The following is a 19,532-nucleotide window of genomic DNA, read 5'->3' as shown; positions in this document are numbered from 1 at the left end:
TTAATTTGAACTTTTATCAATTTATTATCAATTGAATCATTAAACAAGCGCATTAACTACGTACCTATATAAATACACACACACCTACCTTCGTGCTACATCTCATTCTGTTCACCATAAAAAAATCAAAACACAAAATCAATTTCGCGTTGACAGAAAAGAATTACCTACCTATACATACCTACCAACAACCAAACCAATTGAATTAAAATCTTTGCACATGCCTAGATATCTTTCCCTCCCTACCTCTCTCCTCATTATCCTAACATACCCACACACTTGCCCCATACGTCACCCAATTAAAAAAAAACCTAAACCATAAACAAACACCCCATATTCATAAAAAAATACTTGCAATAATCCACAATTGAAAAAAACAATAGCAGGTAGGTATACCCCTTTCTATATGTACATATATAATTTTGTTCATGCAAAAAAAAAAGCAAGAATTAAGATCTTGGCACATATTTTTCTCCCCCTCGCTCTATGCCTAAATGCACAATAGACACCACACCATACGTCTTCAAATGATTTTTTTCTAAACCACACGCCCCAAAATCATAAAAAAATATTTGCAATAACCCAAACAGCAAGGAAAACAATGCAAACAAAAATAGTACCTATATATGTTACCGCTCATTTTGTTCATGAATAAAAAAAAACAAGAATAAAGATCTTGGCACATTTTTTTTCTCTCCCTCGCTCTATATAGGTATACACAATACACCACACGTCTTTCCTTCCAACGAAAACCACCTAGACCACACACCCTAAATTCATAAAAAAAAAACATTATGTCGTTAGGTACATAATCACAACCTATATAGAAGATAAAAAAAACTCTATGTCCCTACCTACTTCTCAGTCCCTTCATAAAAAAAAACAAACAAATTGCAAAAACCAAACACCTTCGCACATAAGTATCATACCATCAATCAACGCAAAAATCTGTTTAAAAAAAAACCTAAGCCTAAAAAAAAATAAAGAAAAACAACCACCAACAAGAACCCTTTCTTGAAAGTCTCCTCCTCTTTTTTAGCTGCGCAGTGCGCACAATACTTAAACCTTGAACTATATTATAATACCTGCCAAACTAATAAAAAAAAAGCTTCAACTAATCTCTCAAATGTCAAACCAACCAATCACTCCCATCTCAAAATTTTTCTTCTTTTTCCCACTCCATAATATGCAAAACTAAAAAGAACTCCATATGATGTCATAAACACTACACCTACGGCTGCGTTACTTACTTTACCTATATGCATCCTTTATTAAATAGTTTCACTAATTTCATTGGCCAATAAAAATTTTCAAAAACAGCAAAAAACAAGATAGGTACTTTGCATTGTTTTGGATATTCGTAAAAAAAATTCTACTAATTGGAATTTATCTCTATTCTGCAAGCTCATTATCATTATCAAAACTACCTTCGCTTTATACTTCTAAACGAATTTTAAGAATGCAAGTTTTAAAGTTTAAACAGATAGGAAGTTTGTTTTACAAATATTTAAAAAAAAAAAAGTTTTTACCTGATGTAGCTAGATTTTTTTATACTTCTCATCCCTTAGTTATGTTCAGCAAGTTGGGTCCTTTGAGGTCATTACAAAGTGCACAGTAATGACCTGTTTATAATTCTTTTTAAAATTACTTAAAATATGGAAACAAGTAAAAATTAGCTTCTTCAAAAGAAAATAAAGTTTTTTTTTTGGTCTTTGAAACTTTATATTTTTTCTCAAAGGAATTTCACCGGAAACTGAAAAAGGAAACAGCAAAATGAGAAATTAATTTTTGGTTTAGTTAAATTGCTTTGCTTATTAGTGAACTAAAAGTAGTTTTAACAGCTGCTGCTGATAGAAACTATGACTTTTATAAGTCTGAATTCAGTAATAAAAATTTAATTGGTAGATCTTGACACGGTGCTAATTTTCTACCACGTCCAAACGACTCAAGTAAGATGTACCTTTTTGAGGCTTTGTCAATTCCAAGAATCAGTGCCCTGAAAGAAACGTCTTGATGGTAGAGGCTCTTGGTTTATCATGGTGAAATAAACAAAATCACGAATCGTTCTGTTCAAATCACGAGTTGAACCTCAAATCAAGCTGTTGCGAAAAAATCCTGATAAGGTCCGGAAAAATCACTTGTTTTTCAGAAAAAAAAATCACGTATATCCATCAGTTAAAATTATCTATTGCTCAGGTAAAATTAAAAATTGTTCGGATTACATAATGCGTTACTAATGAAAAATCCTATGAAACCACCAAAGGAACCATTGTGTTTAAATATTAACAAAATACATAATAGTGGAGTAACTAAAGACCAAAAATTGGCAATATTAGGGAACCCGGCCGAACAGCTTAGATTTTGATGATCTTTTTTTTTCAAACGTCGGTAATTAAAAATACTTTAAAGTCTATAGATTAAAAATTGCCGGTGTTGCCGTTTTGATTTTTTAAATTTAATTGAAGATTTTTGTGAACAAAAACAATTTTTTTTCAAAAATTTTCTTAAATTTCATAAATTAATTGATGCCAAAAGATTGTCTAGGAAATTCAAGGAAAAAAAATATATGGGAGTGAGGGACAATCTTCCATAGTTTAAGCGATAGATGCAATTTTCTTATTAATTGACTTCAAACACAAAAAAAAATATTTGAACACAACGGCAACACCTACAATATTCAAATATACATTTTTTAAAAGCTAGAAGCTTAGTCATATATGTAAAATTAAAATTAAGTTAATTGAATAAACGGCTTTTGAAAGAATGGTAATTGAACTCAGATTTTTGAAAAAAAAAAAAAAAAATTATTGAAAAAATTTTAACATGTCGTTTTTTAAACTTGGTCGTAATATAAAATGCATTTATTTTCAAATTTTTTTGGCCGCATTTATTATGATTTCAAATTATAAAAGGAAATGTCAATATGTATTACGGTTTATGAAAAAAATTAAAAAGTATTTCATTTTCGAAGAACTTTTTTTAATAAAAGTTTTGAAAAAAAAAATGTAACTTATTTTTTTTTTAAAGTTCAACATCTAAACATAAAATTATTTTTTATTCATTTAATAACCCTTACTGTTGAAAGTTAAATAGCAAAAATTTAAAATTCCTATTTACCACAGTCTATGAGAAAATTAATTATTTCAATGCAAAAATTCAGTTTTAATAAATAAAAAAAAAACCATTGAAATTGAAGTAATTTTTCATTTTTTTTTTTCAAAAGTGTGAAATATTTTACCTTTTTTGCTTTGAAATTTAACTGATAATATTTATGGCCAAAATTTTTTTTTAAATAAATTCATATTTTATTAGAAAAAAATTGGAAAAAAGTCATTTTAAATTTTTCTAATAACATTTTTTTTTTAATTCTGAGTTTGAGGACCATTTTTTCCAAAAGTCTTGATTAAATTTAGTGGATTTAAATTTAAGAGATAAGTATGAGTTTCTGGTTTTTTTAAAAATGTATTTTAAAATATTGTAGGTGTTGCCGTTGTTTTCAAAATATTTTTTTTGTGTTTGAGGTCAGAATGTTAGAAAATTGCATTTATCGCTTAAACGATGGAAGATTGTCCCTTACTGCCTTTTATATATTTTAATTAAATTACCTAGAGAATCTTTTGCTATCATTTGTTTTATGAAATTTAAGCAAAAAAAATGGTTTTGTTAAAAAAAAATTAATTTTAATTTTAAAAAACAATACGGCAACACCGGCAATTTTTAATCTATAGACTTTAAAGTATTTTTAATTACCTACGTTTGAAAAAAAAAAATCGTCAAAATCAGATCTGTTCGGCCGGGTTCCCTAATAATTTGCTTTAGTTACTCTACTATAAGTACCAAATTTATTTGAAAAATAAAAAAAAAAATATTATTTTTTACTCCTATAAGTATTCTATAAATAACATTAAATCACCGTTACCTTGTGTATATTTTATTTTCTCATATAAAACCACTTCATTTTTTATGTTTTCTTATTAACAAAGCTTTGTCATAGAAACCCTTCGAGGGTTAAAAATTCTTACTTTTTCTGAAACATTTGTCTGTTGAGCCTCAAGCATCTACCCTTTCTGTTCTGTGTTCTTTCCGTTATTCTCATATATACTCTCATGTCTCTGTTAAAAAATGGCGATGGAAAATAAAAATAAAAAAATAGCTATCTAATGTAAAAACGAAGAACAAAAAATAATAATAAAACTCGAGTTTAGCGATAAAATCTAGTTTGAGGAGAGAAAAAAAACCCATTTAACATTGTGTAGCTATAACAAGTCGCGGAAAAATGCTTCCTTTGATGTAGCCTCGACTCTTGTGTGTTGTAGCATTTTGTATTTTCTCAACCAACCAAACAACCAACCCATGATGATGGAAGGTCGACCTTGTGCGAGCATCCTTATTTTTTGTGTTGTTTCACATTTTTGTTCCTACTTATTTCCCCTCTCTTTCTCTCTCTGTTTATATCCTCTGTGTTATTATGTTTCTTCTCTGTACCATTGCGCCCACCCATACCCCGGCTTATCTGAAGAACCGGAAAGCTTTCCGTTATTAAGTTGCTTACCAAGCATTACTATCGCATCTCACTCCCTAAATCCCTATCTCCCCTATCCCAACTTTGGTCCTCCATTTGCATCACATTACGTGCTTACCATTTTAGCGAAGTGAAAAGTGTGAGGAGAGGGGGTTTTTCAAAATGTAGTTTTCTCCATAACGGTACTATACTACTAGTATCGGATTTCGCACTTTTGAGACTTGGAATTGGAATGCTCGAGATGACGATGATGATGCTGGTATATAATGGTATTCGCTGCATGCTTTTAGGAGAATTGATGATAAAAACCAATACATATTTATATAGATATATAGAGGATCCAGAGAGAGAGAGAGGCATAAAGGATATTAAAACCCAATGTGAAGGTTTATGTGTGCCATGGGCCCACATGAGAAAGGACATTTATCGACAAGTAGGATCATGAACAATGGGTATTTAATCAGGATGGCTTGTGTAAACAGTAGATATCTGCTGGAACACATTCATATACCCAAAGAGGATATCCTGAGTAATTGGGATTGGAATATGATGATATACCAAGCAATCGTAAGAGACCCGGATGTTGTTCTCCAGGATATTTGAAAATTTATTAAAATCGATATATATGCCCACTCGACAAGTATATGTAAAGTAGGTCTATAACTGAAATTGTATTGAAACATGACTGGAAATGTTTCAATTTCAAATGTTATCTTCCGTTGTTTTTCAAAAAAAAAAAAAAAACATCCTGACCTATGTTTCCGCTCTTTGGCAACGAGAAGACTCTTGATGAAAATTATTAAAGGTCAAAAGGGGGAACCTATTTACAATCTTTTCATGAGGTTTGGGTTGATATTTGTTATTATGTCGAAAAAAAGTTGCAGCTTCCCAGTAAATGGAATAATGCACAGTTATAAACCCGTTATCCTTGTCCAAGTTAATCATTTAAAATTTAAAAAAATATTTAGATTTTTCAAATATTTGCCAATTACTTTAAGTCATAGGAAGCCTCTTGAAAGGTATTTTATAAGTTTTTTCAAAATTAACTACACATCTTTCATCATCATCATCATGCAGTCAAACACCAATTAGCCGCTCTTTGAAGTGCCTTCATTCCTAACCTGCCATAGAATCTATACTTCGAAATTCCTTCAAAAGTTTCTCTCTAATAAGTGGACATAGACAGCATAGACAGAAAGAGTTTCATCACAATCATCCTGTCATCATACTTCTCCTCCATAAGCGAGAGGGAATCTTTAAAAAAATTCTTTTCAAATTTAAACTCGTTTGGATTTTGTAATGGTTCAACTTTTTTTTTTACTAGAAAAAATGTGTCTATTCGCTGATTGTGTACGAAAAAAAAAAAATTACAAAAATCCCACAAGATAGACAGAAAAGATGAGTTAGAAAAAAAATCAGCAAAACGCAATCAAATTGCAAAGCAATTATGAAATTAAAAAAAAATGTGTTTTTTTTTCATAGTAAAATGTAATGAATCAAGTCTGTGTGTTATAATTGTACTGCCTTTATACCAATCGACTTGTAACAGTAAATAGAGACACTGTCTGCCAGTGTTGCCTTCACTCTTCATCTGTTAAAATCCATACTTTTTCTGATTTTTTTTTATATAATATTACAATTTATTAGTAATTGAAATTTAATAAATTTAAAAGTTTTTTTTTTTGGTTAAATTTTGTTGAGCTAATGCTAAATAAAAAGTAATTTTAAGATACTCGACCACTTTGGGTTCCATTCAAGAGAGTTTAAAGAGTTTTTTTTTATATTGCATTTCATTTGTTGCATTTAATAGTACCTACACATAAAGAAACATCTTTACTTGTATTATACAAGATTTTAAAGTATTTTTCAAGGCCTGATCTCATTAAATCAAAAATAATTCAATTTGACCATAATCTAGAATGAATATTGGACTATTAAAAAATCTGTGAAAAGTTTCGTAAAATTAATTTCGTGAAATTAAAAAAAAATATTTATTTATTTTTTTTTACCGACTTCCAAAAAGGAGTAGGTTCAATTCGTCTGTATTTTTACTTGCGATATAGGTACTATAGGGCAAGTTTAGGATTCGTAAAAAAAATCGAACTCGAGATAACAATTTTACATGACATGGAGAATGCCAAAAAAGTGGGTCCGGCAATTCTGTCTGTCTGTCTGTCTGTCTGTCTGTCTGTCTGTCTGTCTGTCTGTCTGTCTGTCTGTCCGTCTGTCTCTATCTGGAGATGCAGCCTAAACGAGTGAAATGATTTTCTTCAAACTTGGTAGTTAGCAGTTTTTGGCGATTCCCTAGAGGGGAAATTGAAATTTTTTTTTTATGACCAAAACTAACGGTACTTGCCATATAACGGAAATAGAAAAGTTAATTTTTTTCAAAAACGGCTCTAACGATTTTGATTAAAATTTTTGTGTGTAATACTACACATAAGGGCCAACTTTTTAAATAAAAAAAATATTTTTTATACCGTTATTAACGGTACCTGTCATAGAACGGTTTTTTTCGTTTCTGAATATCTCGTACAAAATTAACCCGATTTAAATGAAAATTTTTATACAAAAGTGTGTAAGTAAAGATAATATTAAAATTTTAGAAAATTTTCAAAAAACGCATTTATGGTTTTTTAAAAAATATTTCAAAATTTTTTTTTGAAAAATCAATTTTTTGAAAACGGATCAATGAAAAATTTTGAAATTTAGTTTTTATGTGTAAATTAATTATTTCTTCAAAATGGCATACCAACTTTTTTTTTTAAAAATGTTAAAAAAATTTTATATATAAAAAATTATTTTTTTAAAAAACGGCTCCTACAATTTTCAAAATTTTTTTTCTAAAAATACCTTTTTATACGAGAAATAAAATGGCATATTTGTTTTTTTTTTTTTTAAGATATTTTAAAACGGAGTTTTATTAATTATAAAAACAGATTTAATTTTTTTATACTACTTATGAAATTTCTTCAAAATATCAAATTTTAAATTTCTTGAATGAAAAGCTTTAACATTATAGTTACTTTAAGCATAAGAGCAAGTACGTGCGACCCCAGTCGTGCAATTTATTTAAATATAAAATGATTCTTCAAAAGCAGAATTTCATGCAAACCTATTCCACTTTGTCACAGTTTTTTGAGCTTTCTGAATATTTTTTTTTAGATGGAAATAAGTGAATTTTCGAAGAAATTGAACAAACCATTAAAGAAAAATTCAAAACTTTAAAAAACCGTTGCTAATGACTTTCGAAAAAAAAAAATACTTTTTTTCATCATAAAATAGATCTTTTTAAAAAACCAACACTCGAATTTTTCTAACCGTTTCTGGAAAACTTGTTCTAAATAAATTTAAGACAGGGACCGTTACATTTGGTCCTAAGAATTCATACTTTTTTTATCATTTCCAATATACAGTAACCTATTAGATTTTGAAAATTCAATTATAAATACATTTTTGGCAACACTGCGCACTCTGTATCTTTGTCACATTGAAAAAAAAAACAACTCAATCCATGCGAGTGCAATTCTACGAGACAGGTAATGAGAATCGGATTAAATTGCGGATTGCATATACAGCCAACAAAAGCTTCAGTTTCAGACTCTCCCGTAGATAGAATATTGGTGCATTCGTGCATCTATCCATGCACTGGAATATACTGTGCACCGCCCTAAAGCTAAAGCTGAACCATACCAATATGCAATTAAGAATTGAATTTCTATACGCTTGAGGTCATGGCACCCAGAGGGCAGTTTTATTCATATGCGCGTATTTGTTTATCTGTTTGTTTGTTTGCATGTTTCAGCCGACCATCCAACACAGTAAAATGAACGAATATAACACGATTTCAATTCCTATAGATACTACTCGTATCGTGTAGATATTGAGAGATAATATTGTGTGTCTTTGTATAGTTGTCAATTACAATTGCGGTTTGGTTTTCAATTCGATTCGGTTCAATTAAAATGGAAAAACAAAATAAAAATAAAAAACATTTTTGCTATAATTAGTTGCAAATGTAAGCAAAAAGCCATTATGCCACAGATTGACTCTAATACCATCCATATGAGAAATGCATATTTATGCAATGCACTGCTACTGCAATGCACATCGATCAATTTTAAATGACTAAATAAATTTGAACCAAAATCATCCAATTTGAGAGGTAACCAGCAACTTGTCAACAATTTTGTGTGGTTAATTAATTTTATGAAAATGGCATGAGTTATGCTATGCATGCGAACATCATTGATGGATAGAACTTTTCCAAATAATATATGTATTTGGGGATATATTTGTGTATTCTTTTGTTTGATTAAACCCAAAACTGTAATTATTTAAAGTTCATTAAAATTGGTTAAGCCGTTTACGAAAATACCGCATGCAGGGGCGTACACTCCCTTGGGGCAAGCGGGGCGGCGCCCCGGGGCCCCCGACCGACCCCAGGGCCCCCACTGGAGACAATGCAGAGAAGGAAACTGTTAGCATAAATTGAGTTACGAAGTAAATTAAAATGTATTTGAATCATTTCGGATACAAGGGAGACACATTATGTCATTGATTATGTCATTGTTTTTAAATCAATATATATTGATTTAAAAAAAAAAGTTACCCCAGGGGCCCCAAAAAAATAAACTGCTTTTTTAAAAGAAAAATTATTATTTTATCTTAAGGCCCCCAAAAATATTTCTTGAAAAATCCTTGCAACCACAAATAATACAAAAAAGCAAAAAAAGTTTTGTTAATCTCATACCAAATATTACTTCAAGTCAATACTTCAAGTCAGCAAACAACTTCAGGCCAGGGCCCCCAAAAGCGTTTACTTCAGGGTGTCAAAAAAAAAAAAATAAATTAAAAAAAAATGTTTTTTGAATTAAATTATATTTGTTGATGGACTACTAAATATTACTTAAGAGCCCCAAAAAATATGACTTCGGGGCCCTAAAAATATTATTTGAAGGGTCCCAAAAAATAATTTTTCAGGAACCCCGTTAGTTGAGAGGCAATCAAATATTAATTTGGGGGCCCCAAAATCTATTACTAAGGAGCCCAAAAATATTCATCAAAATTTCTGATGGCATGACAAATATTATTTGAGGATCCTCAAAAGCTATTACTTCAGTGGTTCAAAACAATCAGGGCCCAAAACAAAACATTACGTTATTGGTGGCATTCCGAATATTACTTCAGAACAGAGGCCCCAACACCTATTAATTCTTGGCTCCAAAAAAATTATATTACTTAATTTTGAGGCCCAAAAAATAATTTTTCAGGGGCCCCAAAAGAAATAAACTATGTTCGATGATGGAAAATCAAAGGAGTACATTTTACTTCAGAACAGAGGCCCCAAGAACTATTAATTTTAAGCTAAAAAAAATGTATTTTAGGGACCTCTAAATATTTAATTTTTGGGGGCCCCAAAATTAATTTGAAGTAAGTATAGCAAAGTGCATATTAAAACATTAAAATAAACCTTAAAATAAATAATCCATACAAAAAAATTTATGGTGAATACGTACTTTTTTTTGTATCTTAGGGGCACCCGAATATCAAAGGGGCCCCAAAATGTAGTATTGCCCCGGGGCCACGGCGACTCAACGTACGCCACTGACCGCATGCATTTATGTTTTGAAAGAATATTAAAAATCTGATAATAGTCATAGGGTTGTAAAAATATGATTTAAAAAAAATATTTATTGAAAAAAAGTATTGCATTAAAAAAAAAATATTCATTGCAACTGAAAAATTTCAAAATAAAACTTTGTTATTTAATAGTAAAAATATTGAAAATAAAAATTTTTCTGCATTGAAAAAAAAAAAAAAATTCGTTGAAAAATGTGTGCATTACCTAAATATATTTTTTTAATATGCGTCGAATTTCTTACAATTTTGACTATTTGACCGTAAATTAGGTTCAATGTTATAGTTGACATATAATTTTTCTTCTAAAAAAATTACACCATTAAAAAGCATGAAAATGTTCCTAAAGAATAAACCCATATTTAAATTTTTACAATGCGCAAAAAAAGCAAAACAAAATCTTTATTTTTCTTCTAACACCATTAAATACATTTTTTTTAAATTTCAACCTTTAACAAATTTTATATCAAATGAAAGCTTATTATTTCACCTTTTATATGACGCTTCAATCATATTTCTACGATGCCTACAAAAAAAGGAAGAATTTTTTATAGCCAACCATGTCGAAATTTCAAACTGAGATTACGGTATTTAATACACTGACTGGTGGCTGGTCATCGGCAACAAATCTTCACAGGTATTTTAAGGTATTTTTCAAGTTTCTCAATTTAAAATTGTGTAACTTTTAGACCACGTACAGTTATGTTTGATAAATCAAATGAAATGAAAATATTATCAGCAAGCGAATTAAACTTAAATCAAATTCGTTTGTGCTCTAGATCAAAAGTTATAACGTGTTTAGAAAAAAACATCTTTTCACCTTTATCTCAGAATTTTGAATATGAATTTAATTGTAATTTTGTACAGTTATAGTTTATTTTATCACCTATCTACAGTATAAATTTCATTTATCTATCTATTAAAATAAAAAAGTTATAATCAATTGATTTTTACTGTCACTTTTTCGATTCATTGTGTTTCAAATCACTACGATACTACAGAAGTTTTCACTTCAAAAAATGTTTAAAATTTTGCAGTGTTTTTTTTGTTTAATGCAAAATTTTTTTATTTGCAATAAATATTTTTTTTTAGAAAAATTTGTTTTCAATGCAAATTTTTTTCAGTTGCAATAAATATTTATTTTTCAATAAATTTTTTTTTTTTAGGTATTTGCAATAAATATTTTTTTTTTTTAATTTGTAATGTAAAACAAATGCATTAAAAAAACATTTTTTTACAACCCTGACAAACAACCTCGAAGACAAAAAACCTATTTCATTCGAGATTTATGTAACTAAGAAATCGATACACGACTTAACGTCACAAAACAAAATGTATATCTAATTGACGAATATTGATCTGACATGTCGGTATATTAGACAACTGATAGTTAACCCACTTTCAGCTCATTTTATTTCTAAGCCCTAGTGAAACATTGTAACATTTTCAAATGATTTATTGAGTCTTTGAGAAATCAAAAAAAGAAACAATGAAATCCCTTTGACAACGAAAAACATTTCGTCCTTTTTTATATTTCAACAAAAAAAAAAAAATAAAGTAAAACGAAACATCAAGTCACGCACATTCAATCCAACAAAATGATTGCTAGCTCATCTTTATCTCCCCAACAATTTGACAAATCGCAAAAACAGTGTGTGCCTTTAAAAATAGCTCGAAAAGAAAACAAAAAAAATAAAATAGAATGTCCTACGATAAACTATACTACAATTTTTCACGCACGCATAAATAAATTTATTGATGGGTATTTCAAAAGCCCCTTGATTTCTTCCTCGAAAACAACAAAAAAAAAAAAATAAAATAAAATCAATACCTCTATAAGTATTGACGTGATATACCCTCACATTTACTTTCTGTGGGTAATGGTGTGTGTGTGTTTGTTTTATTTCCGACGACGCCGCCGATATGTAACACAAAGGACCATTATTATAGTTGTTGGGGAGGTTTTTTTCGTCTTTCGGTGGGGGGTAATAGAGGGGTTCTGAGTGTTTAAATAAAAATAAGTTGTTGTTTTATCGATTCATGAATGTATCGTGTATCCAGCAGACACCGCAGGATAACACTACTACACTCAAACAACACCACATTGTCGGTGTGAATTTTGCAGCAATAAAAATCGCTGAGGGATTTTTTTTTTTTTTTTTTTTTCATGAGTTATTTATACCCCAAGGAGGGCTTCAAAAATTTATCATCCATGCACTTTGTTCAATGAAAAATATTGAAAAAAGAAGAAAAAAACAGTGCAAACAACCAGAACCTTCAAAATGAATGAAAAAAAAGGAACTAACTTCCTTGTTGACCCAATTCAACCATCACCACCACCATCATCCTGCCAGCAAACACCATCCACCTCATCATTTGCTATGGAAAGAATATCCTTATTGATCGCATTACGTTGCAATAGGGGATTAAAAATATGTATAAAAGAAAAAAGAGAAAGGAAAAAAAAATAATATATGATTCCTATGAAGGATATTATATAGTTTCCCCATGGATATATTTATGGTGTTGGTGAGGAATTTCAATATCCTGGTGAATATTGACGGGTTTCTTGTGCGCGTTCATATTAATAACTCACATGAGTGGTCTATAACTCTTTTTTTTTTTTTGTTACTCCTCATTCTCTTGGGTTTAATTGATGGGTGAACACAATTTCATTTTGTCAGTTACCGCCACCACCCCAGTTTCATAGTGACTGTGATTATTATTGCACAAGTTCCGCCACAAGGACGACGACGACAACGATATTCTGCTTAATGACCCCGATAAGCATGTTTATTTCCCACACATAAACCAAGCTCAAAGCTAAATAGTACTTTGAAGTTCTTTATGTATGGAAAAACAACGACGACGGACGCAGAAACTTGGTATAGGTTTTGAGTGTAGTAAATTTGCATTGTTTTGAAAGACTTTTATGATCTTTTGGGTATAATTAAAATAGGAAATAAAGCTGGATACTAAACGGTTTCTGTGTTTTCTAATAAAACATTATTATAACCTACACACACGATAATAAAATAGAAAAAGTTTCTATTAATAGAAACTATTTACTATAATTCTTAAGAAGTTTAAGTGAAGTTTTTGTAATAAAAAAAAAATGGAAACAATTTGTTTTCAGACAAATACGCCAGTAAATTGGATTTTGATGAAAGATTTTGTCTCCAATGCCACAAACAGGGTCTTTGAGTCACAACGTATATTTTTTTATTTCTGAGTGTCTTGTAAAACTATGATATTTTTTAAAAATACCTATGTTTTTAATTTTTGCTTAATAATTTTTTTAAATAATGGTATAACTTTTTTTTCAAGAATGTTTGAAAATTTTGATTCGTAAAAATATTTTTTTTTTAATGGCAATTCTATAAATGCTCAAAGCATACAAATATGCCATTTAAGTAAAAACTTCTTCTTTTTTTGAAAAGTTTTAAATTCTTAATTTTTTACATAGGTAATATTTAGTTTTTTTTTAAAGAAATTTTAATATTCAAAAGAAGGTTATTCAAATCAAATTTTCAAATTCGGCTTGCTTTCGAAAAGTAACAAAAAGAGTCGAATTTTGTATCGTTTCAAAAATGTTCAATGAAAAAGTTATTCCAGTGTTTCTTGTTTATTTATTCAACTTCCAGCTACCGGTTTTTCTATTCAAATTGGTCATTTATTAGTTTCATTGCTCAAGATGTGGTCCGAACAATAAATATGTTTGGAAAAACAATGACAAAAAATGTATCCATTATAATTGTTTTCAAATATGATTTTCTAGTCCCTGAACACTTCGTATATTAACTTAATTGAATTCTACAAACAATTCATGATCAGAAAATAGTTTAAACCGCTTAACTTGGTTGTTAAGTAAAAGAACAATTTTTCGCAATGAAGAACAATTTTTTCGAATAAAATGTTCCACATACGCCACAGTGACCTTTGGAAATTTATGAAAAATTTATGGAAAACTCAACAGTTGAAAATTTTTCTTCTTCAAAGGTCAAGTGGTGAGAACAAATTTCAGTATCTCTTTTTTATCGGTAATTGCATATGAACGTTACGGGCGTGACAGACTTACCGATACTTTTATAAATAATTCAGCTATTATTTAATTGTCAACCCGATTCAACTAGAATCCGATATAACTTGCTTATTCAATTGAAAAAATTATTTATCTAGTTTCCAGTTAAAATGTGTTGTGTGTGTGACCTTAGAAACACCTAATTTTTTGAAAAATATCCATAAATTAAAAAAATCTTATAGGTATAAATGTTAAATGTCTTACAAATGCATAAACAAAATTACGGGCGTGACATATGTTTTTTTGTTGTTGAGATTTTGTATGAAGTAAAATAGAGTATTATTGTTAAGTATAAAAATTAAAACATAACGTTTTATTGACTTTTTCTCGAAAAATTTATGGATTTGCAGTTCAACTAGAATCTATTTCGAAGTATAAGTTGGAATATAGAATCAAATTATAAATTTAAAGTATAATATTTTACTTCTCTATGGCAAAAAGTCATCCCTGTACATATTTCGCTAGCCAATTTATCAATTAAAATTGGCAACACTTTCAAACAAAAGATACCTAACCTACAGTGAAATGTTGCTGCGTACATAATCGAAACCAAAATCCACCACTAAACCATCCAAAAAGCAAAAACAAACAAAACCAACCATTTCAATATAAAGACAAAAATCCCACCAGAATTAGGTCATCTCTGGCGCCACAGTTATTACTCTCTGCAACTCCCTTTTTTACTGTCTTCGCCTCCCCTAAACAAGAAAATAAGAAAACTAGTCTGTGAAATGCCTTATTTCAATTACTCTACCAAAAAAAAGTGTTGTCCTTCCATATGCAATCAGAGTAATGTGAAAAGATATCGTTTTCCACTTCTGAGATATATATACTACTACAAGCTGCCATCTAAAAAATGTTTGCTCAGATTCTAAATGACCGACACGTAGAAAACTTTCCAAAAAAAAAGGAGCAAGATTCTCCTCTTTTGCAAAATAATTTATCGAATTTATTTCTACCCATTTCCATCAGAAAACCCCCAAAAAAAAGGGGTTCCCATCAGAGTATCTATATTCTACTCTGCAGGGAGATAAATGGCAATATAAGGACTACAACTGCTCCCTGTTTAATGTGACTAATGTTGGGTAGTTCATATCATAATGGGGGTCGTTTTTTCTTATGTTGTTGTTGTTGACTAACTTTCACCCTTCTTTTATAAGTAATTCCTATTTTTTTTTTATTTTTTTTTTTCAGGATACAGCACAATCTCGAATTCCCCGTTTAGATGGTGTCACAAAAATTCCCCTCCCTGGATCGATACGTAGTCCGGCAATTCAAATACGACGTCCAACATCTTTCACAGGACTTCGTCCCCCATCGCTAGCTATGACATCATTGAAGAAATCCCTCTCCGGGGATCGAATTAGTGAAGCAGCCAGCATAATGGGAAAGCGAACTGCCACAGCCGTACGGAAGTTTCTTACAAAGCCTGAAAAATCAGCTCCACACATAGAAACGATGACGAGGAAATTTACTCCACCAGCTCCCATACCGGGTACTAAAATGATGATGAGTCGAATTAAAACACCCTCCGAGTCAATACCCATTACCCCTACTCAAAAGCTGACGCGCTCTGACACATTTGTACGGGAAGACGGTGAAAGTGAGGTTATACGAATGGCCCAAAGTTCGATTGTCGTACAGTCATCGGCGACCGCGTCGTCGCCAATGATTGATCTTTACATGACTCACTCACTAGATGGCAGTAGTGCAAAGGCGGCACTGGGAGATACCATGACTGTTGACAGTGGTGGTCAGTATTTGTGCAGAACTCAGACTCTTGATAAATCAAACTCTGGAACTCCTAGGCCCTCAGACATCACAGTCAGCCTGCACCGATCACGGAATCTCAATAGCACTCAAACACTAGAAAAAGCACTTGGTATGACCTTCCGACATGGAACACCGACCTCTTGTTCGATGAAACTCGATGAAACCCGTTTCAGGACCCACAACATGGATGCTTCAAGTCTGACCAAAGATCTCACCCGAACAATTTACTCGCCGAATGATGAAGATTTCTCCTCCCGTAAAGACGGAACAGTAACCATCGATAAGTGCTCAAACCTAATTGACCTGCAAAGCTGTGAAAACCTCTTGGACATTGATATCTCATCTCTGGACCCCGATTCAACTTTGAGACCTCAAGATTCAGATGATTCCTATAAAAACTTGGTCAATATAACAATGGAAGATACACTGCCATTGGCTCCTGACAAAAACAATATGAAACTTGTACTGAATTCCACCATGAACACAGAGCGATTAATTGACCTCACAACAACGAATGCAACAATGACGGTGTCACCGCTAGCTCGACACCAACTTATGAACATAACTCGAGATTTGATGGGTTCCCCATGCGATGGGAATCTCAAGAACAATACAAATCTCTTGTATATGTCGAGGCGTGAGGACAATGGCCAATCGCCGAACAGCGAACCAATGGAAGTGGATCGGGGTAGTCAGGAATTACTATTGGATAACCCACCTTCGCAAGCTTTGCAGGAATTGAAACATCATAAGCCGAGATTTTCATTTGGCTTGGATTTGACAGAGTCAACTTTGGATTGTTCGATTGAACTTTGTGATGTGTCGTTGTCATCGACTATTCAGTCTGCTATTGGGACAGCAGCAGGAACGCCACCGTTAAAGAAGCAGAATTCTTTTGAGATGGATGAGAGTTTGGGAATTTTGACACCAGATCAGATGAAGGAATTCCTTGATTCTACTACAACAACAACGAACTTGGATCTGCCGCTGGGAATGAATCCGAAAATGGCTTTCCATCAGATGAGAATCGATCAGACTCCTTCGCCGGAAGATCTCCCATTGGATCCGGTGGAGGTGAAGACCGATGTGGAGCATGTTGTGATTGAGATGACAAAGACCCACCAGCAACAGCAGCAGAGTAATACCAATACTTATAACGAGATCTCTCAGACCGATACGGAATCAAAGACCGATCAGATGACCAAGTCGAATGTCTCGAAAATATCCACGAGCTTTATCACGAGTGTGACAAGTGTCACAAGCTTGGATACCGGCTACCAGGGTGATGGAGAGATGTCGCGGCCAGCGTCACGTGGTGCAGGTGACCATTCACCCTCTAACGGCCCTCATAGGAAGCCAGCTCAAGTCAGCCGACAGCCATCATTCAATCATAATCACCCGAATATCCCAATTCGCCGACAAGATCCTATGACTGATTCGGATTTCTTCACCGAGAGCGATGCCGACGACGTATTCCATCGGGGAGATCGCCGGGCGCAGGTGATCGATGGCCAATTATACGGGCCCATGTTGCAGCCCTCAGCGAGTGTCTTTATATCAGAACAGCCGGAGCAAATGGATGACTCATGCATGGAGTCAAGTGGCATATTCACCGACGTCGAAAATAGATGCGATGAAGATATCTCCCAGATGCGTGGCGGTGATATAGACATGTCGCCAGACGATGGCTCTACAGATACTGTTAAAAGCAACAAAAACACAAGCAGCGATCCCGAAAAGTCATCACAACAACAACAACAACAACAGCAACAAACACCACCACAGCCTGTTATCGAAAGCGAATTCCGTTCCGCATCGCCACTAAGTCAAGGTCAGTGGAACAACATGCTAACCGACAGCCAGACATCATCCACCATCCAAAGTAGCTTTAGCAGCAGTGATCGCATTAGCATGACCACAGACTATAACCCGACGGGTAACTCCAAAAGGAACAACTCGTCGTGTGCGGTTAGTGAAACCAACAAAAGCTCTGTGGCCTCGTCCAATGAAGCTCTCTGCAGCGACACTACTACAAAAGCTTCGGCCGCTGATCGCAGCACAGGCGCTAGTGATCTTACGATCCACACAACAGTGAAGAAGGTGAGTCCGCCGCGAAAGCATGCATCACTCTCGTCACTGTGTAGCAGCAGTTGTAGCAGTGTAGTTACAAAAAATGACACCAAAAATAGTAATTGTAGATCTACGGCGAATTCAACGATAAGCGGCGAAAGGCAAAATCATCAACAACAACAGTTAGGATCGGCAAAATCAAATGCGTCGGTATTTAATAAAAGTAATAGTAACGTCGTCGGTGGTAAAAATGGTTGTGAAATGCCGGTAAGGGCTAATACTACTGCCATTACAACAACAAAACAACGATTTCCGCTTGGCGCCAATAATAATCAACATCATCAACAAGAGAATAAAAATCCGGGCGGTTCCGGTTTGTCGGTTGGATCGTCGCGTAACGGTAGTACGGCGGGTATATCGATTCTAACAGGTGGCGGTGGCTCGGTATCGGGTTCGGGTTCGCCGACATTGCGTAAAATTTCGCCCAATAAGTGGGACGCGGTAATGAGCAAAATAGCGGTAAACAAAATGCAAGTGAAGAAAAACTATAGTGAAGTGAAATCAAAAGTGTCCACTGGTGTATTGAGGCGTTCGCCTCCAGGTGGTGTTGCAAATGGTGTAAATAGTGCAAGTGCAAGTAAAGTGTCAACACCGTTACAGGATAACTCACCAGTGGTGGGCAATAGCAATTGTTCAAGTGGATTAGCATCACCGCACACAAAGAGGATTACACAAGGCGCTGCAAAACGGTAAGTTTTGTTTTTTTTTCTATTTTTTATTTAAAAAAAAAAAGAAGCTTTATAGGAGCGTTAAGGGAGGTTGGGGGTTGTTTAGTGATGAAATAATCATCGACATGATTTTAAAAGGAAAACAAGATTTTTTTTTTGTTTGGTTTTTTGTTGTTAGGCTATTACATGATGTTAATTATCGATTAAATGATGATTGTTAGAATTCAAATTAGCGTTTTAAGAGAAGAGAGAAGAGCAGTTGGTATAATATAATGATGGATATTTTGATGGGATTGATGCTTAGTTATTGTAATTAAGCTTTTATCGTTATGGAAAAGTTGGGGTTTTGTTTTTTTTTTGTTAATTATAAATAAAATGTAATCAATTAGCGTGAATGTTTGTGGCTAGCGTTTTTTTTTTGATGGGTTGTTACTGGGGATATTAGTTGGTAGTTGCATTTAAATTGTAAGAAGCTTAAATGAAATAGTTTATAAATATTAATTTAAATAAATATAGGCAATTTTTTTCTTCTAAATATTTTAGTGCGAACATGGCTAGTTTTTAGATTATTTTTATAGAATATTTCTTCAAACAATAAAATAAGCTTATCTAAGTTTATCTCAAAATCATACTAGAAAAATTGACAAAATATCATACACAGGGTGTTTCAGAATTTTCTGTAAAATTAAGAAATTATTAATTAATTGTTTTGTGTCTA

General features: G+C 32.3%; 1 protein-coding gene across 1 annotated transcript in view; it reads left to right on the top strand.

The window, feature by feature from the left end:
- LOC129905555 (mucin-12) overlaps nt 1-19,532 on the top strand; it is a 312,257-nt gene that overhangs the window by 38,386 nt on the left and 254,339 nt on the right. The window contains exon 2 of the mRNA XM_055981045.1: nt 15,438-18,835. Within this exon, the coding sequence (XP_055837020.1) occupies nt 15,438-18,835 (3,398 nt within the window). The remainder of the gene's footprint in view (nt 1-15,437; nt 18,836-19,532) is intronic.

The sequence above is a fragment of the Episyrphus balteatus genome, chromosome 1 (genome assembly GCF_945859705.1).
Source record: "Episyrphus balteatus chromosome 1, idEpiBalt1.1, whole genome shotgun sequence".
Lineage (NCBI taxonomy): Eukaryota > Metazoa > Arthropoda > Insecta > Diptera > Syrphidae > Episyrphus > Episyrphus balteatus.
The sequence above is the reverse complement of the archived record's forward strand: the minus strand, read 5'-3'. Positions and strand labels throughout refer to the sequence as shown.